The 21,803-nt window shown below is 49.3% G+C and overlaps 1 protein-coding gene across 3 annotated transcripts in view; it reads left to right on the top strand.

Annotated features, from left to right (window-relative positions):
• The window catches only part of PREX1 (phosphatidylinositol-3,4,5-trisphosphate dependent Rac exchange factor 1), a 204,038-nt gene that overhangs the window by 98,351 nt on the left and 83,884 nt on the right, over positions 1 to 21,803 (top strand). For all 3 annotated transcript variants that reach the window (XM_034947457.4, XM_034947458.3, XM_055104985.2), the window contains exon 5: positions 3,922 to 4,023. In XM_034947457.4, coding sequence (XP_034803348.1) covers positions 3,922 to 4,023 — 102 coding nt within the window. The remainder of the gene's footprint in view (positions 1 to 3,921; positions 4,024 to 21,803) is intronic.

Genomic DNA, 21,803 nt, shown 5'->3' with positions numbered 1-21,803 from the left:
TTCTGAGTGGGATGGGAAGCTGTGGGAGGGTTTTGAGCAGAGGCATGAATGAAGCTAATTTGCATGGTGAAAGGCCCCCCTGTTAGTATCTGGGTAGAAGTGCAGGTCCAGGGAGGGTCTTGTTTGCATTTCCTAGGGGACCGGGACAATTGCCACAGATGGGGTTGCTTAAAACAACAAAATTGATTCTCTTTCAGTTGTGGAGGCCAGAAGTCTGAAATCAGGGTGTCGGTGGGTGCTCCCTCCTGGGGCTCCAGGGAAGGATCCTGTCTTTCCTCTTTAATCTTCCAGCGGCCGTCGGTGCTTCCTGGCTTGTGGCAGCATTGCTCCAATCTCTGCCTCTGTCTTCACATGGCCTTCTTTTGTGTCTTCTCCCCTCATAAGGACATGAGTCATTGGATTTAGGGTCCCCCTCTAATCCAGCATCACCTTATTTTAACTAATTACCATACATCTGTAAAGATCCAATTTCCAAATAAGGTTGCATTCTGAGGTTTTGTGGGGGCCTGGCATTTTGGGGAACACCATTCAACCGACTGCAGGGCTACTGCAATGTCCGGGCAGGAAGCGATGGTGTCTGCGAACAGCGTGGTTGTGGTGGGAGAGGTGGTTGAATTCACATAGAGCATGAAGGCCTGAGCTGACACAATTTGCCTGATCATTGACTTCGGATATAAATGAACGAGAGGAGTCAAATATGACTTTAGGGTTTTGGGCCCAAGCAACTGGAAGAATGGAGTTGCATTTTCCCAAGAGGGTGCAGGCTAGGGTAGGAGAGGGAAATAAACATTCCCTTTTGGATGTGTGAGGCTTAAGATACCTGCAGTACATCCAGGTGGAGCATTGGGTGGGCAGCAGAGACTCTAGTCGGGAGTTTAGGGGCTAGAGAGATAAACCTGAGTGTTTTCAATATAAAGAAAGATGGTGTTTAAAGCCAAGTCAGGGCCAGGCACGGTGGCTCACACCTGTAATCCTAGCACTTTAGGAGGCCGAGGCAGGCAGATCACCTGAGGTCAGGAGTTCAAGACCAGCCTAGATGACATGGCAAAACCCTGTCTCTACTAAGAATACAAAAATTAGCTGGGCATGGTGGTGTGCACCTGTAATCCCAGCTACTCAGGAGACTGAGGCAGGAGAATCACTTGAACCTAGGAGGCAGAGGTTGCAGTGAGCCGAGATTGCACACTGCACTCCAGCCTGGGCGACAGAATGAGATTCTGTCCAGGAAAAAAAAGAAAAAAAGCCGAGTCAGGGTGGGATCAGCCAGGGGGGCAGCATGGGCAGAAAGGAGGACTCAGGACAGTCCAGGAACGTGCTGCCATTAGGAGGTTGGGAAGACCATGAGGTTGATGCCTCATCTAAATCACTTCTGTGAATTTTGAGCATTTAAGGACTTCTCAGAAGTTCTTCCCATAGTGCCTGAAATGTAATGAGAATAGTGAATGCTAGCTCTGTGTGTGTTTGCCTGTTTTTTTTGTTTTTGTTTTTTTTTTTTAAAAGAAAATAAAGTGAAACCACAATCTAGAGTGTTTGTGGGGAAGTGTCCTTGGTGGCTGTGAAAATCTTGTGAAAACTCCTTGATCCTGGACAAAGATGGGCCCTTCTCGCGCCAAGCCCTGGGGGCTTCTAGAAAGCACTTCCCCACCCCCAGGCGCCCTGCACTCTGCCCAGAGCTGACATCACCAGGGCAGCCTGTGGCAAGTGCTGGCTCCTAAGACAAAGGCCTGAGTGTGAGCAGCGTGGGGCCCGGCATCTCCCAGCTGCCGCAGCCTCAATCCCCCATCTGTGCCAGGGGTAAACACTGGTGGGGGCCATTCAGCTCAGCTAGAGCTGGGGCCTGGGGTCCCCAGAATTCTGCTTTTCCAGGCAGAGCTTATTGTGATCCCTAAGAGGCAGTGGAGGTAGCTCTGAGACTTGGGCCAGCTCTTTGTGCCACCATTTCCCCATGTGTGGTAGGGGACAGTGGTCCATGCTTATTTCCTTAGGCTTTCGGCATGAACTTTCTGTGTATGTGAAGCACAAGGCACAGTGCATGGCATATGGTGGGCACATGGTATGTGTTCTTATGGTCTTACTTTCACTTGAATATAAGCAGGGAATTTGTTTTGTTGGGCAGCCCCCCAGTGCTTGGAACTGTGCACAGCACACAGCACACAATGTGTATTTGTTGAATGAATGAATAAATGATAGGATGGGAATCCCTTTTCCCAAGAGTCTGGATTCATTTCCAGTTTGCCAGGGTGGTGTTGAGGAGGAATGGCTGGATGTGCTGGTGGGTTGTTCCTTCATTAGTTAGTTGGTTAGTTCATTCACTTACACATAATGGGCACATAGTGAGCCTGAGGGACCCAGGACTGTGAAGGGCATGGCAGGGAAACACAGCAGAACTCATGGTTCCTGCCAAACAAAAATGGATTCTTAAGTTGGAGCCTCTCTGAAGGAGAGGGTAGTGCCTGTAATGTGATTGAGAGCCACGTGGAACAAATGGCCACCTATGGAGGCTCTAGGAGGAAGAAGTCCTGGGAATTGAGAGCAGGTTGGGTGGCAGGGCTGGCCTTGGTGCATGGGTGGGCTTGGGGTAAGGGCACACGGGCATCATGGTTTCAATCCCAGACTCTGTGTCAACCCGCCTGGCTCTAGGTCCCAGCTCTGTGACTCACTTTTCTGGGATGGTCTTGGAGTAAAAGACTAAACCTCTCACACCCCAGGGATCTAAGCTGTGAGATGAGAATAATCATAGTTTTCAGTTGATAGGGTGGTTGGTGGTTGGGAGCCCTAGAGGCCTGCTGGACACATGATTAGCTCTTGGTCAGTGTTTACGATGGATGATGGCAGTATTATTATTATTATTATTTTTATTGGGGAAGAGAATACATTCCAGAGAAGAGGCATGGAATGAGCCGAGAGAGGCAAGGGGGCTGCAGGGCGGAAGTATTGACATGGAGGACACTGGGTTGATTCATGTGGACAGGAGCTTAGGGCTGAGCATGGGAGTTAGGGTAACGGTATTCCATTCCTAAGAGAGCTGTACTTTTTAACTCTGCAAGCCAAAATAGAGGTATGCATATGACAGAATCACGTACACTCCTCCCAGCTAAAGAACTAGGACATTTTCAGTAACAGTTGAAGATTCTTGGTTCACTTTCCAACCCAAAACTCTCCCTCCACAGAGGGAACCCCCACTGGAATTGGGTGCATTCCTTTAACACGCATGTCTTTATATTTGACCTCATACATGCTCTCCATAAACAGCGCATAGTTTTATGTGCCATGTCTTTAAAAGATCTCTATAAGTGGCTTCATACTGTACATATCCTTCTTTCTTTTGCACAAGAGTACATTTTTGGGGTTCGCCCGTGTTGCTACGCGTGGCCCTGGTTATCTCATTTTCACTGCTGCATAGCTAGCTACCATTGTATAAATCTGCTGCAAACAGACTGAAACAAAAATACAGATGTTTCCATTCTCAGGTGATGGATATTTAGGTTGCGTCCCATTTTTTACTGTTGTAAACAAGGCATTTTTGAGTCTCCTGGTGTGTATATGTGAAAGCTTCTCTAGACCAGGAATGGGTGAATTTTTCTGTAAAAGGCCAGATAGTCAATATTTTAAGTTTTGCCGCTATATGGCCTTTTTTTCCCCAACAACTCAGCTCTGCCGTTGTAGCTTGTAGGGGGCCACAGCCAATGTAATGGATGTGGCTGTGTTTCTAATAAACTTACCAAAATGGGGAGTAGGCAAGATTTGGCCCACTAGGGTTTGTGTTGGTTGTAGATGATGCAGATTTTCACTTCTAGGGGTTGCTAAATCGCTTGCCAAGTGATTGTAGCTGTGCTCTGAGAGCGTTTCCCATGGTTGAGGGTGGCTATGTCCCTGTGCTATCCTTGGTGGGTTTCATGAAGGTCTCCTGTCCCTTTGCAGAGCTGCATGCTTCTGGGAGGCCGGAAGACCACGGACATCCCTTTGGAAGGCTACCTGTTGTCTCCGATCCAGAGGATCTGCAAGTACCCGCTCCTCCTTAAGGTGAGACTTTCCCGTATTTGAAGTGACAGAAAACCCTTTGGCTTCAGCATAACATAAAATTTGTTAGTTCAAGTATGTGAGAAGTCTAGCAGCCGTGTCAGCTTTGGGCTGGGCTGGATTTAAACCAGGACCCTGCCTCTTTCTCTCTTGTTCACCCTGCTTTCCACCATTCAGGCTTATTTTCAGTGTGGCAGCAGGTGGCTGTGGTTCTCCTGGCCTCACATCCTCTCAAGTTTAAGGTCAGTGGGAAAGAGTGAACCTCTCTACTAAGAGCTGAGGAAAGTCCTGAGATTCATTCTGTCTTTGGCTGTCTGCAGCCAGGGGAAGGTCATGTGCCAAATGGTTTGGGCCTGAGTCATGCACTTTGACCTGGACAAATTACATGAACCATTTATCATCCTCCAGTCAGCTTAGACCCGTGCTTTACCCCTGAACCAATCACCTGTGCTTTACCCCTGAACCAATCACTATTGCTGTGCTCTGATTAGCTGAGACATGGTCTCACTCCACTCTGATCCAATGACAGTGAGCAGGGCAGTGTTGTGTTCTGATTGGCTGAGACCTGGGTCAGGTGCTGCACTCCTGAACCAATCATTTTGAGCAAGGGAATTCTAATTGGCTCAGACTTGGGTAATGTGCTCCAACCTTGAACCAATCACTAGGTCCCACAGGCCATGAGTGAGGACAGATGAACCCAAGTGACCAAAGTCTGAGCTGTTTGTGGAAGGTAGGGTGAGGGCAGGCATAGGTGTTGGCTGGGCAAATGCAGCCTTCCATACACCTGCTGTTTCCTTCCCTTCCGCCAACCCTGGCTTTGTCTTGGCTGGGCAAAGCAGGGAAGGTTTGCTGCCTCTGTGGGGATGGAGAAGTCTTGATTCTAGGCTTCAGCCTGGCTGCTGGACAGATCCCGAGCCCAGGGGACGGCTCTTCCACCTTCCACTGCTCTCAGCCCAGGGTTTCAGCCCTTGGAAATGGCTGAACAAAATGGCTATTGGCCGGAGCCTGTCCTGGCTCTGTCCTGAAGGCAGCTGTGTCTTAGGTTCCCTGTGGGGGGATTAATTTGGCTGGTGGGGCCTCATTCACGCACCTGCTCGCAGGGGTTTGTGTATTTTTGCTCCATGAACTGGAAGCAAAAGGGGAGGGGAAGGGTACCAGGGCATTCTTCATCTTGGTTTTCTGCTGGAGAAGGTGGGTGATGCTGGAGCCTCTGAACTGGGCCAGACCCTGGGGCCATCAGCTCTGCCCACGAACACAGGACTTTGCTGTGCGCAGCCATGGGGGTGGGACGCAGCTCTCCCATGCCTCCTCTGGTCTGCTCCTGCTGTTGATCTCTCCCAGCAATCTCGAAAGGAACTTCAGCACTTGTTCTTGCCATGGCTTTGATCCCTAGATAGGTCTTAGAAATGCTGTAGCTCAGGTCTTCACCTGGTTGTGGAAGAAGCTTCAGGTGAAACTTGTAAACTGGTAGCCTGTGGACCAAATCAGGCCTGCAGATGTGCTTTGTGTGATCTGTGTGATGTGTCTTTCGAACTTGGATTAGCTACCAGCATTAAGAGACAGTGTACTGTAGTGGTTAGAGACAGGGTTGGCAAAACTGTGGTCTCTGGGCCAAATATAGCCCATGGCCTGTTTTTATACAGCCTATGAGCTAAGAATGATGTTTACTCTTTTTTTTAAAAGTGTTGTTCAAACAAACAAGCAAAACCCCAGAAGAATATGTAGCAGAGAGTGGATGTAGCCAGCAGAGCCTAAAATATTTACCATCTGGCCCTTTACAGCAAAAATGTGCTGACCCCTGGATGAGAGTCAGCCATTGCAGCCATAAGCAGTCTGGGTTTGGATTTCTCTGTCATTTACGAGTGTGTGACCTTGGGCAAGTCACTATCCGTCCCTGTGCCTCAGTTTCTCATTGAAACATAGGGTTCATGTTAATGGTACTTACGGGGTTGTTATGACAAGTAAGCATGGACTTAGTTCTAACGGCAACTCAGCAAGGTAGGCACTGTGATTAGCCCCCTTTTGGAGATGGGGCAACTGAGGCACAGAGAAAGGAAGTGGCCTTTCCAAGGCCACGTAGTAGATAAGCAGTAGAATCATGATTAGAACCCGGGCATTCTGATTCCAGAGGACCACCCCTAACCATTTGGCTCTACTGCCTGTTGAGAAGCATTTTGGGGAGTTAAACTGCCAAAGTGCTGGAGTATCAGCGATGCTGCCCTTCTCAGTTCCCTAAATGGCGTCTAAGGTCAGTGGCTCTGTGTTTTGAGGCTGGTGTCCTTCTTCTCTGGGTTTCAAAACCTTGAACATCTGACCCATAAGAAGAACCAGCAGCCATGGCCCAGAGCTGAACTGAGGTTTGGTTTCTGGATCTTGCGAAAGTCTGGGTTCCAGCAGGCACTTGGAGCTGCAGCTTCCGTGACATATTTTAACACATGGTGTCGCTGGACCTGTGTGTACGGTGGACTCTAGGCTCGATGTGAGGCCCAGGCATTTCTGAGGCCTGTTCCCATCTCCCCAGGGGCCAGAGTTTGGTCTGGTGGGATTCCTGGGCTCTGGATTCCCAGGAGAACAGAGAGAGCAGGGGCAGAACCGCCCGGCGATCTGTGGAGGAAATGGCCCGCAGGAAACGCGATGGGGTGGCTGCGGTTTGCTCTCCTGGCCAGACGGCTGTTTACTCTGCCCACTTGCGCTCCGTAGGGGCACGCCTTGTTTCCTTGGTCTCTAGCTGTGTTTATCAAGTAGGAGATTGTGGGGTGGGGGGTGCTGTTTGGGAGAGAACAAGCAGGGCCTTAGACTCCCTCCCGTTGGGGCCATGCCTTGCTCCCCGCCTGGCAGAACTGCTCAGTGTGTCTGGCCTTTGGCACCAGAGCGGGAACATTTGCATCAGCAAACACCCGGGGCTGAGGGGAACTCTGTCCCCCCCACCTCCGGAGTTCCTTCTTTCTGTCACATTTTCCAGTGGATTTTCAAAGATGATCCCATGAACTTGAAGCAGCTGAGCTCAACCCCCCAGCCCACCCCCTCTGGCTTCTCCAGATTCAGATGCCCTTGCAGGGGTCCCCGTGGCCCTCTGAGCCCTCTTGTTTGAGCTGAACTCCCACTCGGGGTGGGCACACAATGTTGAAGAGCCTGGGTAGGAAGAGGGAAGAGGCGAGAATGAAAGCCTTTTTGGGAATAGCCCCCAAAAGCTGAACTTGAACGTTGCCTAAGAATAGCCGGAACATTCTATCTCGACTCCTCAGCCGAGGCCCAGGATAGGCAGTTGGCATTTCAGGCTTTGTTGACTTTTCCATTCACGTTGCCAGGGGAATGATTCAGGTTTGGGGTAATGCCCCTGGTGCACAGCTGGCTGGTGCCGGTGGGGGGCCCGACTGTCACTGATCCTCTTAGTTATTTCCTGGTGATGCACACATCTGTGTCGCTGCTCGCTGTCCACAGCTGAGAAGAAGACAGACCCGGGCCCTGCCCCTTGGAGCTTCCAGACTTGGGCTGGGCCCTGCAGGAGCTTGGAGTGTGTGGCAGGGGACATCCTGGGGCTGACTGCAGGGGACATACCCTGTCTCAGGGGGCAGTTGCCACCTTTGCCCCCAGCTCTCTGGCTGCTTGATCTTGGTCTCCTCTGCTGCTTCCTCATCTCCGGGGCCTCTGAGGAGAGATGGGCCCTGGGCTTAGTCCTCTGGCCGTTTGTTTACCCATCTAGACTTGCTCCTGTGGTGGCCTTATCCACTCTGTGGCCTTTTTTAAAAAAGCACACTCAAGGGTTGTGCAACCATTACCACAGTAATTTTAGAACATTTCCGTCACCCCCAAAAGAAACCCCAGACCTATAAACACTTACTGTCCATCCTCCCCTCCTCCAGCCCCTGCCGACCACTTGTCTACTTTCTGCCTCTGTCAGTTCACCTATTCTGGATATTTCCTCCAAGTGGAATCACACAGTGCTGGTCTTTCGTGCCTGGCTGGCTTCACTTAGGCTCATGTCCTCAAGGTTCAGCCACTTGGAGCGTGTCGGTGCCTCCTTCCTTTTTGTGGCTGAATCATCTTCCGTTGTGTGGCTGGACCACGTTGTGTTTATCCACTCATTAGCTGATGGACATTTGGGTCGTTTCCACTTTCTGGCTATTGTGAGTCATGTTGCTCTGAAGGTCCATGTACAGGATTTGTGTGGACATTCCCATGGCCTTAAACTCCGTCTCCACCTGGATGACTTCAGCCCGGACCTCTCCCCTAGACCCTGGGCTTGTCTTCCAGCCCGTTGAGTTTCTGCATTTGAGTGTCTGGCAGGCCTCTCTTACCGAGCATACTCATGCCTTTCCCCAGACCACCTCCCCACCAACCCCTCCATCCCCAGCTCAGCAGACAGCCCCTCTGTCCTTCTGGTTGCTCAGGCCAAACCTTGGGATTACATTTGGTGTCCCTCTTTCCCCACCCCCATGTCTCGCCATGAGGAGGTCCTGTCGGCTCTGCTCTCAGACTCTGTCCAGAGTCCAGCTGTTTCCGAATGCCTTCACTTCCCCCATGCTGGGCCACTGCCACGGCCCCAGCGGGCCTCCCTGCCTCTGTTCTTGTCCTCTGCAGGCTGCTCCCAGCTCAGCAGCTAAACTGAAGTCAGTTCATGTCACTCCTCCCCGGACTACCCTCCCGGGACTCTCTGCTCACTCTGAGTAAGGTCCAAGTTCTTTGCTGTTGCCATCTGCAGTGTCCTACCGATCTCACCCATGTTCCTCTCTGACCTTGTCATCTTCTCTGCTCAGCCAGGCTTGCTTCCTGAAGTTCTGAACACAACAAGCAGGTTTCTGCCTCAGGGCCTTTGCACCTGCTCTTTCTTCTGCTGGGACATTTTACCCCATATCTCCTGAGGCTCACTCTTCATCTTTGTCAGGCTTCTGCTGCTCCAGTGTCTCCTGCCCAAGGCCTTCCCTGGCCACCTCTGCGATAGAGGAGCTGCCTCTGCCATTCTCTGTCCCCTTCACCTTGCTTTTATTTTTCTTCATAGCACTGCTCGCTGGCTCACATTCTGTCCTGGGACGCTTGGTGTCCTGATTGATTTTGAGACATCAGCTCCCCAAGGGCAGGGATTTGGGCCTGTTTCCCCAGTGCCTGGAATGGTGCCTGCACAGGGTAGATACCCCTGGTCACTTATTGAATGAATGTGGAAAGGCCACCCCTGTCTTCTTGCCAACTGTTTCTGAATCCAGAAATTGGGACTTTTATGTGAAAGTTACTTATGTCCAAGTATCAGCTTGATTCAGAACTTGTTAAACACTGTGGGCCCCAACAGGACACATCCTGGGACCTGTCCCTTCGGAACAGCTGCTCTAGTGGGGTTGCGTCCAGGGATGTTTTTTGCAGAGTGGCTGCTTGGGGTACAGCCTTGGGTCTGTGCACGGCCGCTGGTGTCTCCTGCACCTCCCATGTCTGTCTGTGGGTGATGCAGCTGTCACCCAAGTGCAGCGCAAGGACCTTGTCATTCGGCTGTTACCTCTGTCTACTTGGCTGGGAGGAAAGTGGCTGATACTGAGGTCCGCGCTCCTGGGATGGACTGAGTGAGGTCCATTGCCAGGGAGGTGTTGACCGCAATTCTTGGAGAAGGGGGACAACTGGGAGTGACGTGTTTCCCGGAGCATGGACGTATACTACTCATAGCTTTCCAGAAGATTTTAGGTGGCACCAGAGCAAACTTTATGTAGGATGGGTGGAGGGGGAAGGGGAGAAGCCAACATTAAAAAACAGTGACTCACACAGTAGAATACTACTCTCTTAGCAAATCCCTTTCCGTCTTCCTAGTGTCCTCCGAGAGACAGCCACGGTTGGTGCTGCAGTGTTTAGGGTTTTTGAAGCCATTCATTCATTCACCACCTATTTATTGAGCAACTGTTATGTGTCAGGCACTGCTTGAGGTGCTAGAGGTACAAAGTGAACAAAACCAGCTTGAACCCCTGTCCCCTTGGAACGGACATTCTTCTTGGGGGAGATGGTGACAAATGAGTAAGAAATGTGTATGCTTGTTTAGATGGAATATTTGGATGCTGTGGAAAAAATAAATATCAGGTTCAGAAGATCAGTAAGGAACAGGAGTCACTCAGGGGGTTGCAGGTTTAGATAATGTGGTCAGGGAAGGCTGGACTGAGAAGGAAACATTTGAGCAAAGACCTGAAAGAGGTGAAGGAGGAAGTCAAGCAGGTACCTTGGGGAAAATTGTTCCAGAGGGAACAGCCAGTGCAAAGGCCCTGGGGCAGGACTGTTGCTGGTGTGTCTGGGGAACAGTGAGGAGGCCAGGGTGACTGGAGAGGAAGAGGATAGGGAGAGAGCGAGGGAGTAAGGTTAGAGAGGTTATGGAGCCAGGTCAGGTATGGCCTTGTGGGCCATCGTGGGGTCTTTATTTTCCATCTGGGTGAGGTGGGAACCATGGGAAGGTTCTGAGCAGGGAGGAACGGGATCTGCCTTAGTTCTAGTGGGGTCCCTCTGGCTGTGTGTGGAGGATGGACCGTGGGGTGGTCAGGGTGGAGTCAGGGAGACCAGAAAGTGCTTGGCTTCAGTGGTTCGGGTAGGAGATGTCTTGACCTGGTGGTGGCAATGGAGGTGGGTGCATTTCATGAGAGTTGCCTTTTCACATCCTTTGCCCATTTTCTATTGGACAATTGTCCTTTTGATTTCCCAGAGTCCTTCTATTATTCTGGATACTTTGGGTTATCTCTTTGGAGTTTTTGTCTGACTGATGTTATGCAGTGAGCTCCTCATCTGCTGGGGATCGGGCATTGTCACCGTCTTGCTGAGAAAGCACAGGAAGTCAGAGATCTCTTCACTGCAGCCCCCTCTACCCTGACCCCATCCTCCCCCAACCACAGTGCCCACCCCTTCATCCTGTCTCTCGGGCCGAGCACCAACACCTCGCCCACAGCTGCCCCAGAGACTCAACCTGTGTCAGCCTGTGCTTAGGCTCTTTCCTGTGTGGTGAGCACTAACCTCGGGACACCCCTTGTTGGGGAGTTGGGGGGGGGGGTCCTGCCATCACCTCTTCCTTTCAAAGCCATGCTCAGCTGCCCCATCTTCGAAGGAGCCTTCCTAGATCACCTTTTGTGGGGTCCAACCTGGATTCTACTTTCTCCTGTACTGTGTGTGGTTAAGAGTGAATTCAGAAATCCAACTCCACTTCTTAGCTGTGTGACCAAGGGCAAGTTGCTGAACCTCGCTTTGTCTCCATTTTCCCATCTGTAAAATGGGCATGGTAGTTACCTCCCAGGCTTGCTGTGAAGATCAGATGAGACAATGCATGAGAAAACTCATGAAAGCATTTTGCATACTACTGAGTAAATGGTCATGCTTGTTAAATGTTGGTGACTCAAATATTGTAATGGTTTTTATGCTTATTAATCCTAGCTCCTGACCTTATTAGCATTGCCTCTTTGAAATCTGACTTAAACTCTGTGTGCCTCAGTTTTCTCCTGTGAAATAGTGCCCTAGTTATTGGTTATTATAAAGATGAAATGAAAAATATCTGTAAAATGCTGAGATGTGCTTAATATTAGTTATTTTTATTGTTTCAACATCTGTTTTTTCCAATATTAATATAACTACATTAAGTTTCTTTTGACTAGTGTTTTCCTGAAATATCTTATTTCTCCTTTTGTGGTTGACCTATCTGAATCCTTAGACTTTAGGTGCTTTTTTTGTTAACTCCATAGAGTTCAATTTAAAATCTGATCTGATAATATCTTCTAACAGGAGCGTTTCGTCCACTTATATTTATTGTGTTTATTAATATATTTGAACTTGGTTCTGCCATCCTTCTTTTTGATTTCTGTTTATCCTCTTTTTTTGATGCTTTTGCGTCTTTCCGTGTTTTATTTTGGATTGTTTTAGTTTCTTTGGCTTAGTTGCTCTTTTTCCTTTATTTATTTTATTTTTATTTATTTTTGCTTCCACTAAGTTGAAATTTATAGCTATCATCACCACTACCACCACCATTACCATCACCATCAATCATCACCATCTCTCACCATTTTACCCTTTTCTCTAGAGAAATGCCTGTGCAGAGCCTGGAAGTGGGAGCAAGAGGTGTAGAACTTCACGGTGAGCCATGCTAGGGCCTCTTTGAAAGGCTGGATATAGAGCTCCTGAATGTCAGAGCCTGGAGGGTCAGTAGAGACCTACCAACCTAGGGTCACAAACACAGATACCTGCAGGGCACGTGCAGGAAACGAGTGAGTAGGTTGGTTGTAACTTAGCGAGTTGGGTGGGAACTGTGGCAGACTAGAGGACACACATCCCTTCTAAGGAACAGCCACTGCTCAGCCCAGCCAACTGTTACTGTAAGGTGGAAACGCAAGTCCAGGGTGGCCAGAGCTTCTGCTTTGCTGACAGAGGCTGGCGATAACATTTAGCTTGGTCTCATCACTACCTTGCATAGCCAAGAGGCATAGGCACAGAAAGGGGAGGCAACTTGTCCAACGTCACACAGCACATCCTCATCAAAGCCAGAACAGGAACTTCCTGATAGGAGCCCTCTTCCCACTTTACCCCCCTTTTCCTCTCTGAGTAGAAGAAAGGAGTTTTTAAAACCCACGAGCATTATTTCCTTTCTCCTGCTAATTCCTAATTGGTGGGACTACAGTTTTCCTAGACATGCAGCAGAGGCTGAAATTGTTAAAATTGGAAATACATTTGCATGAAGTCTGCATATGATTTGCATGCATGCAGGGTGTTTGTCGGTTTTTTTTGCAATGCTGGGGAGCTCTTTACTTCTGGGTTCTCTTGGACTTCCAGATGTTTTTCGCTTCTTGTTTTCTTTTCCTTTTTTTTTTTAAAGTGGTGGTGGGTATCCTTAGCACCTCTTCATTTGCATTCTGCTGTCACCCTAGGTATGGCCGCAGGGGACTTCAGCACTTTGGGTACAGGAGCAAACCAGGCTTCCTGAGCTTAGATGGCAGAGCCTTGGGCAGGCCTGTGTGACTAGAGGCAAGTCACTGAGTGCAGGATCAGCCCCTTCCTGGAGTTGGCTGAGGTGTCCCCAGAAAGTTGGTGTTGTTCTGCTTGACCCAGACCCTGTTGGTGACACCACCCTCCTGCCTTTTTCTCTTTGTGGAGAGGACAATATGGCTTTCCAACCCCCACCAACCCCAAGTCACAGAGAATGGTGGGTATTATCACGTCTTCCAGTGACAATTGCAGCTTTGTTTTCACACTGTGGGTTTGTGGATTCATTTTCTTATGATTTCACTTGCCGGTGACTGAAAATCTACTTTATTGTTTTTATGACGTTGTTAATTAAACTTACTTTTAAAAAAAGAATAGAAAACAGAAAAGACCAAGGGTAGGTCTGACTTCAGGCATAGCTGCATCCAGGGCTCAGGCGATACTATCCTGACTCCGTCTGTCCATGTCCTGCTGTGTTTCCCTCAGTGCCAGCCTTGTGCTCAGGAGGCTGCTTTCTTACAGTGGCGTCGTTGGTCACCAGCAGCCTCAGGCCTGTGTGTGACCAGTGTACCCACCCAGGGAGAGGAGAGCATGCCTTTCCCAGCGTTTGCGTAGCAAGTCCCAGCCTGAGGCCCACCGGCTCAGCATGGGTCCCACACTCTCCTTGTGTGGCTGGGAGGATGGAAGGTCAGGCTTTAGTCACAGATCCACACTGGGAGCTGGCTGGGGTGACCTCTCCTGGACTCCATGGCCCGAGAGAGGAGCAGGTGGAAGCAGTAGGCCTCTGCAGCTCATCCTCCTCTCTCCTTACCACCTCCTCTTCCTCTGAGCCCTTTGTTCTTCCCCCAGTCCTCTCCTGGGCCTTGGGATAAGGCTGAGTGAGCTGGGCCTTCGGCGAAGCTGAGTGAGCCAGTAGGAGCTGGCTCTAGCCACGTTTGTTTGTTGCCCTTGGGTTTGAGGCCCTGCGCCTCAGGCTGCCTCTTACGGCCATGCTGGGAGCTGATGACACAGTTTTGGGGACATGAAGGGGCTGCTCAGAGCGGGCACCTTTGGACATCCTTTGAGTAAATGTGATTGCAGGGGCGAGAGGGAGGTGAGGCATCTCGCGGAAGCCCAGGCTTCTCTGCGCCAACATCCTCTCTTCTAGGAAGCCTTCGCTTGGGGCCCCACTCGCGAAACCACACAGGGCTCGAGGGGCGGATGCTGGGGAAGGCCATCAGCCTGGCTCCTGGAGGGGCTAATGCTGCTGGTTCACAGGGTAGCCCTGGCACACCCCTCTCTTCCCTGCACTCAGTTTTTCTAAAGGATCCCCAGGACCTGCCCTACTTAGACACTTTGTGTTCTAAGGGTCTGATTTGGGGGTGTTCATTTCCAGCTATTACTATTTCTAGAGGGGCCTGTAGATGTGGTTGGCATCTGCCAAGTCCCACTTTCTGTCTCTGTGGCCTTGGGCAAGAGGGTTTTAACCTCTCTGTGCCTCAGTTTCCTTATATATAGAGTGGGATGATAATAGTACCCACCTCACTGGGATGATTCAAGGATGAAATGACTTAATACACTTAAATTTCGAGCAGTGCTTGGTGCACAGTAAGTACTTAGTAGATGCTAGCTATTAGGACTATTACCACGACTTCTATTTTCACTAATATTCCTACTATGCAGAAATCATAAGAAATAGCCACTATTACCACAGACATAATGACGATGATGATAAATATTGTGTCCTTACTGGGTACCAAGACTTTTACGTTCATCACCCCATTGGATCCTTACATTAGCCTTAGGGGGTGAGTCTTAGCCTCTTTCACAGATGCACACACTTGGCTTTAGAGAGGTGAGGCCACTTGTGCAAGGCCCCACAGCTGAGATGTGGTGGAGGCGAAGTGGAGACCATGCCTCCCTTTTCCCAGCACCCATTCTCTTGACCACAGAGCTCTCCAGTTTCATCATCTGATACTGGGTTTGAGGTAGAATAAGGCATTAGTGGGCCTGAATCTATCATTGATACTTCTATTGATGGGGAACTTACTACCTTACAAGGTAGCCCTCTCTCTTGCAAGAAAGCTCCAAGTGGTGTAAGAATGGATTAATTCATTCAAACAGTGGTCTCTTGCACTGGTCCCATTGGACTCCTTGAGGTCTTACAGATTCACCGGGCCTCTTAGTCATGTAGTTCTCCCAAGACGCTTAGCAAGCAAGCAAGCACCTCTTGGGTTCCTTCCAGAAATACTCTTCTCTGGGCCAAACCCTGGAAGTTCATGTATCTGTTCCACCCTGGATATGGATTCCAGGGTTTTCAGTACCATAGTATGTCTCCTTTGAACGTGACTCTATTCTGATTTATTAGGACAGTCTGTTCAGTTCTGAATTGGGCAGGAGCCTTCTCACCTCCCTCCTTTTGCATGTTAGACCTTTGTTAGTATCGCTCAAGCTCTCGTTGGCTTTGAAGATACCCACATTTTATGCCTGTCTGAGACCAACTGGGACACCTTCGAGTTTCCATATCTGTGCACTCCCTCTGAGACTGTGAAGCAGTAGGAACTTTTTCAAATAAGAGATGGAAAAACTAGCCCAAGCTGACTTACACAACATATATATGTAAAAAATAAATAGGCTCACATAACTGACAAGCCATGGATAAATGGCTTCAGGTATGGCTGGATCATGGTGTCTCAAGGGAATTGCCCAACTGCTTTCCTAAGCTGCTGCACCATTTTATATTTTTACCAGCAATGTAGGAGGGCTCTATTTTTTTCATATCTCCACCAGCAGTTGTTATTCATGTTTTGGATTATAGCTATTCCAGTAGATGTGAAGTGGTATCTCATTTTGGTTTTGTTTTGCATTTTCCCACATGATGTTGAACATCTTTTCATCTGCTTATTGGACATTTGTGTATCTTCTTTGGAGAAATGTCTGTTCAAGTCCTATGCCTGTTTTTTACTTGTATTATTTATCTTTTTGTTGTTAAGTTGTAAGGGTTCTTTACATATTCTGGGTACAAGTTCCTCATCAGATGTGTAATTGATACTATTTTCCTCATTATGCAGATTGTCTTTTCCCTTCCTTTTAAATTTTATTTATTTTTTGGCTTTCACGTTGGGGTAGTGTCATTTGAAGCACAAAAGTTTTAAATTGTGGTGAAATTCACGTTATCTATTTTTTTTAAGTTGCTTGTGCATTTGGTCATATCTAAGAGCACTTCGCCTAACCTAAGGTCACAAGGGGTTTACTCCTGTGTTTTCTCTGACAGTTTTATAGTTTTAGTTCTTACATTTAGGTCTGTGATCCATTTTGAGTCCATTTTTGTGTGTGGCGTGAGGAAGGGGCCAGCCTCATTTTGTTGCACATGGATATTCAGTTGCATCATTTGTTGAAAAGACAGTTCTTTCGTCCATTTAATTGCCTTGGCATCCTTGTGGAAAATTAACTGACCATAAATGTAAGGATTTATTTCTGGACTCTCAATTTTTTTTGATATGCATTGATTTTTACTTTTGATTTTCTTTTTTTTTTTTTTTTTTTTTAAAGTTCTGGGATACATGTGCAGAATGTGCAGCTTTGTTACATAGGTCTACATGTACCATGGTGGTTTGCTGCACCTATCAACCTATCTCTCTGTCTCTCTCTTTTTTTTTTTTAAAGAGATAATAGAGACAGGTTTGTTCTGTCACTCAGGCTGGAGTGCAGTGGCCCGATTATAACTCACTGTAACCTGGAACTCCTGGGCCCAAGTGATCCTCACACCTCAGCCTTCCAAAAGCTGGAACTACAGGTGCACGTCACTGTGCCCGGCTAAGTTTTTAAAATTTTTTGGTAAAGATGGTGTCCTTCTGTGTTGCCCAGGCTGGTCTTGAACTGCTGGCCACCGCCTACAATTCTTTTCCATTGATCTCTAGGCCTATCTTTATACAGTACTATGTTGCCTCTTTTTTTATGATGGCGTCTCACTCTGTTGCCCAGGCTGGAGTGCAGGGGCTTAATCTTGGCTCACTGCAACCTCTGCCTCCCGGGTTCAAGCGATTCTCCTGCCTCAGCCTCCCAAGTAGCTGAGATTACAGGTGTGCACCACCATGCCTGGCTAATTTTTGTATTTTTAGTAGAGATGGGGTTTTGCCATGTTGGCTAGGCTGGTCTTGAAGTCCTTACCTCAGGTGATCCGCCCGCCTTGGCTTCACAATGTGCTGGGATTACAGGCGTGAGCCACCATGCCTGGCTTGTGTTATTTCTTCTTTTTTCTTTTTTTTAAGATGGAGTCTTGCTCTCTCACCCAGGCTGGAGTGCAGTGGCGCGATCTTGGCTCACCGCAACCTTCGGCTCACTGCAACCTCCGCCTCCCAGGTTCAACCGATTCTCCTCCCTCAGCCTCCCAAGTAGCTGGGACTACAGGCACGTGCCGCCACGCCCGGCTAATTTTTGTATTTTTAATAGAGACGGGGTTTCACCATGCTGGCCAGGCTGGTCTCAAACTCCTGACCTCGTGATCTGCCTGCCTGGGCCTCCCAAAGTGTTGCGATTACAGGCGTAAGCCACCGTGCTTGGCCGTTACTTCTTGAGATCTTGAGGCGTGTGCCGGGAGAGGAAACAGCAAGTCCAAAGGCCTGGAGGCAGGAATGGGCCCTCATTTTTTGGAGCTCCACAGAGTGGAGCCAACATGCCCCTGTGAACCGAGACACCAAAGCTAACACTTCCCCTGTGGTTTTGGTCCAGCTATGGGCCTGGCCAGGTCTTGCTTGGTTTCAATTCCCTACCCCTACCACTGACCTAGAGCAAGAATAGAGATAGAGGCGGACAGATAGAAAAGGGAAGCAGCCTTTTTTTCACTTTTACTAACTACTGGGTGTTGGCAGCCCCGAGGAGGGTCACTGAGATTCCAACTTCCAGGGTTTGGGAGGAGCAGATATGGTGGCAGTGCCCATCAGAGGGGTGCCATGGACCCATCAGGTTTTAGCTTCAAGAATAAAAGTGGTGAGAGCTTCCTATTTGTCAGGGGAGGTGGGAAGAGGCCCAGGGCCTCAGGCTGGAGAATCACAGAATAGTGATTCAGAAATGTGAGCTCTGGAGCTGGACCGTGTAGCCGCTTAGCTGTCCGTGCCCTTGGGCAGGGGACCTTGCCTCTGTGTGAGCCTCAACTTTCTCATCTGTCAAGTGGGGATAGTAAAAGCACCTGCCTGCTAGGGCCATTGGGAGGCAAAGTAATTTCACTGATGGCCAAGCTTAACAGAGCCAGCAGAAGGAAGAACACAGTTTCATGGTGAATTTATCCCAAGTGCCACAACACGGTGGGGTCTTTTGTAATAGGATATGTTTTAGCTGCAGTGACATAGCTCTGAAACAAGAGTGGCTTAAACAACGTCTAAGCTTATTTCTGTCAAGGCAGTCCAGGGCAGCATGGTGGCTCCATGCTGACAGCACCAAGTTCTGCCAACCCTGAGGTGTGCCCCTCACCACCAGGGTTTCAGGTGCTCGCACCATGCCCACATTCCAGCCAAGGAAGAGGGAAAGGAGAAGGGAAACTGCACCCGGCACTTCTGCTCGCGCCCCATCCATGAGAACCTCGTGTCCAGGCGGACTGGGCGTGTGGCCTTTATTCCAGGTGCCCTCATGCTCAGCTAAGAATCAGTTCTGTTGCTTTTAACAACGGGCCAGCAAACTTTTCCATTAAAGGATTAGATAGTAAATAGTTTAGGCCTTGGGGTCCATACAATCTGTCATTGTAGTGTAAAAGCAACCACTGACAATATATCAGTGAATGAGGATACTTGGTTCTGACAAAACTTTTTTTTACAAAAACGGGTGATGGGTTGGACTCAGTCCTTGGACTGTCATTTGACCCCTGCTTTGGATGAAAGGGATGATGGGTAGAACCTGCGGCGGGGGTCTCACTAACTGGCAGCCTCTGTCCCTGCCCACCGGGAGCTGACTGGCCACATTCACTCCCTGGCCTTGGCTGGCCTCACAAAGGTCCAGGTGCCAAAAACCACTTCAGGGAACCTGGGACTGGGGTAGCTTTGCTGAATCAAACGGAATTACTGAATATGGTCATAAGATCACGGTCTTATATTGTAACTTTGTGGACATGCCTGCAAGCAGGCTGACGGCTTAGGGGAGTGTCTGCCGTCATCTGTGTACAACAGAGAGCCCAACATGGGGCCAGGTACACTGGAGCCTGGCTGAGTGGATACATGCATGCATGGAGTGAATGAGGCACAGAGCTTCTGTGCCACCCTCTGCTCTTGCCTGGACTTTGGCAGTAGCCATAACTGGTCTTCCCACTTTATATTCACTGTACATTCCATCCCATGCATCCTCCTGTCAGCAGCCAGGGAGGTCCTTTAAAGGGTGAGAGGATGGTGTCAGGCCTCTGCTCATACCCCCATCACCTCCCCATGGCTCTTGGGAGGAAACCCAAACACCCCACTGCGGCCTCATGTGATCTGGCCTTGGCATGCTTGTCTGAATCTGTGGTCCATCCCTCTCGCTCGCTTGCTCTGCTGCAGCTCCGCTGGCCTCCCTGCTGCTTCTCGCTGCCTTGGGGCCTTTGCATGTGCTCTTCTCCTTCCTGGAGTGCTGTTCCTGCAGACGCAGTGCGGCCCGTGGCCTCACCTCATTCAAGCTTCGCTCACAAGCCTGTCTTTCCAGAGAGACCTTCTCAGACCACGGCACTTCCCTCACTCATTGTCCCTTTAATTCTATAAATTATATATTTATTTGAGAGGAAAGTATTTGTGCTTAACTGTCTGAAAAGTTGTAAATAGCACGGGGATTTAGAGCACAAACTCTGGAGTCAGACTGGGTGGGCTCAGATGTGCTGTGTGACCTTGGACAAACGGTCTGACCTCTCTGTGCTTCAGGTCTTGCATCTGTCAATCGAGAAGAATAATGGTGCCTACCTGATAGAGAGTTGACGTGAGGATCAAATGAGCTTGACAGGAGCTTGAGGGCTTGCTGAGTATTAGCTGTTGTTACTGTTGGTAGTAGTAATAGTCATTACCTTGTTGACCGGTCCACTCGACCATGAGCTCCCAGAGGACCATCTTGTTCTTTGCCCAGCCTCCACAGCTCAGGCTCACACCAGTTGCTCAGCCAGTATTTGCTGAGTGAAGAATGAGTCGAAATACACTCCGCATTAGCAGAGCTGGCCCTGGGTGCCCTGCCTGCCTTTGTGTTGCTTCCTCCTGAAGCCTGCTGGGCTTGCTTCTCTTTTGATTGATCACCAGCATTTTCAGGATATGGTGCTGCTCTCTGGGCCTTTCTCAAACCCCCAGGGAAGTGCCTTTCCAGCCTCATTGCTGGGGCCTCCAGAGGAAGAGCAGGGCTCCATCTCCCTTCTTTTGCATCCTTTGGGCACATTGCCTGGGTGCGTGGCAAGAGCTCAGCAAAGTCCCAGGGGCCTGATGATGCAGACCAGCTGGGCCTTGGGAATCTTAGGACCTGGTCTTCAGAAAATAGGATGCTTGTTTTCGGGCAGGACAGAAAATAAGTGAATGAAGAAGGGATGTGTTTGAAGTTGGTTTACTCCAGGGAGTGCTCAGAACAATACCCTTTTGTGGCAAATTGCTGCTCACAGTTACAGCTAGCGTGTTGTCATACGGCAAGGAGAATGCTAATGGCTCGCATATATTGAGTGCTTACCATATATGTACTTGGTGCTTTTCCTACAGTACCTCATTTATTGCTTACCACAACCATGAGCAGCACCAGACAGCCTGGGTTCAAATCCCAGTTCCTCCTTGTACTTCTTTGAGGCCTTAGGCTTTCTTGCTATGCCTCAGTCCGCTCATCTGTTAAATGGTCTAATAACAGAAGCTACCTTAAAAACGTGGAGCAAAGGCTCAGTAGACATTAATTGCTGTCATCGTCATCACCATCATCCTCATCATCACAGGTTTGCAGATGATGAAGCCGAGGCCCGGGATAGAGAGGGGACTGGCCCAAGGTCACCCAGACAGTGAGGGGCAGAGTCAGCCCTTGAACCTACATTTGTGCTCGTAACTACGATGCAAGAGTGTCACATCTGCGGGGATGTTATCTGGATCGTTGAGGGAGCAGAGAGCTAGGGCATAGGGGAGAGACTGGAGCTGTTGGGCGTGTTTCTGGGTCAGATGATTAAAGAAAATTATCTCTGCCAGCACAGTTCGGGATGGAAGACTAACGGGGGCGGTTGGGTGATTTGGGTAATTTGGCCTGAAAAATCTTCCTTGATATCTCAAGTCCCAGCTGATCCCTTCCTCCTCAGTTCCTCTCCCGTCACATTTACTGGCTGGAATGTTCGATTAAGACTGGCCTGGCCTTTGCAATGTCCCAGCCTGCGTCTGAGTTGAGGGGTGAGCTGGCAGTGGGAAACGGTGGGGGCAGGGGGCTTCTCATGGATTAAGAGCCACTTCATTTGCTCAGTCCCATATCCTTGTGAAGGCGGGGTATTTTTTATGCCCATCTTATGATAAGAAAACCGGGCCTGGGGAGGAGCAGTGTTGGGGCCACCTCTGTGACCGCGGATCTCTCTGTTTTTCTCTCTCTCATTTATTCCACCCCAGACACACTGCCTCCTTTCTGTTCCTCATTACATACCAGACATGTGCCTGCCTCAGACCCTTTGCACCACGGTGCACCCTGCTCGGCAGGCTCTCTCCTCGGGTTTTTGCAGGGCTCTCTCTCTTGCTTTATCCAGGGTCTCTGCTCAAACATCACCTCCAGAGAGAGGCCTCCCCTGACCTCCTTGTGAAACAATGCTTCCCTCTACCTCATTCTGATTAGTCTTTCTAGTGTTTACCACTGCTTGACATTGGATTCCATACCTGAGTTTTCTTTGCTTTGGCTCATCTCCTTTACTAGAATGTAATGTCCACCAGGCAAGGAGTTTT

Source organism: Pan paniscus, chromosome 21 (genome assembly GCF_029289425.2).
Source record: "Pan paniscus chromosome 21, NHGRI_mPanPan1-v2.0_pri, whole genome shotgun sequence".
In the NCBI taxonomy this organism is placed as follows: Eukaryota; Metazoa; Chordata; class Mammalia; order Primates; family Hominidae; genus Pan; species Pan paniscus.
This window is presented reverse-complemented; position numbering and strand designations above follow the sequence as displayed.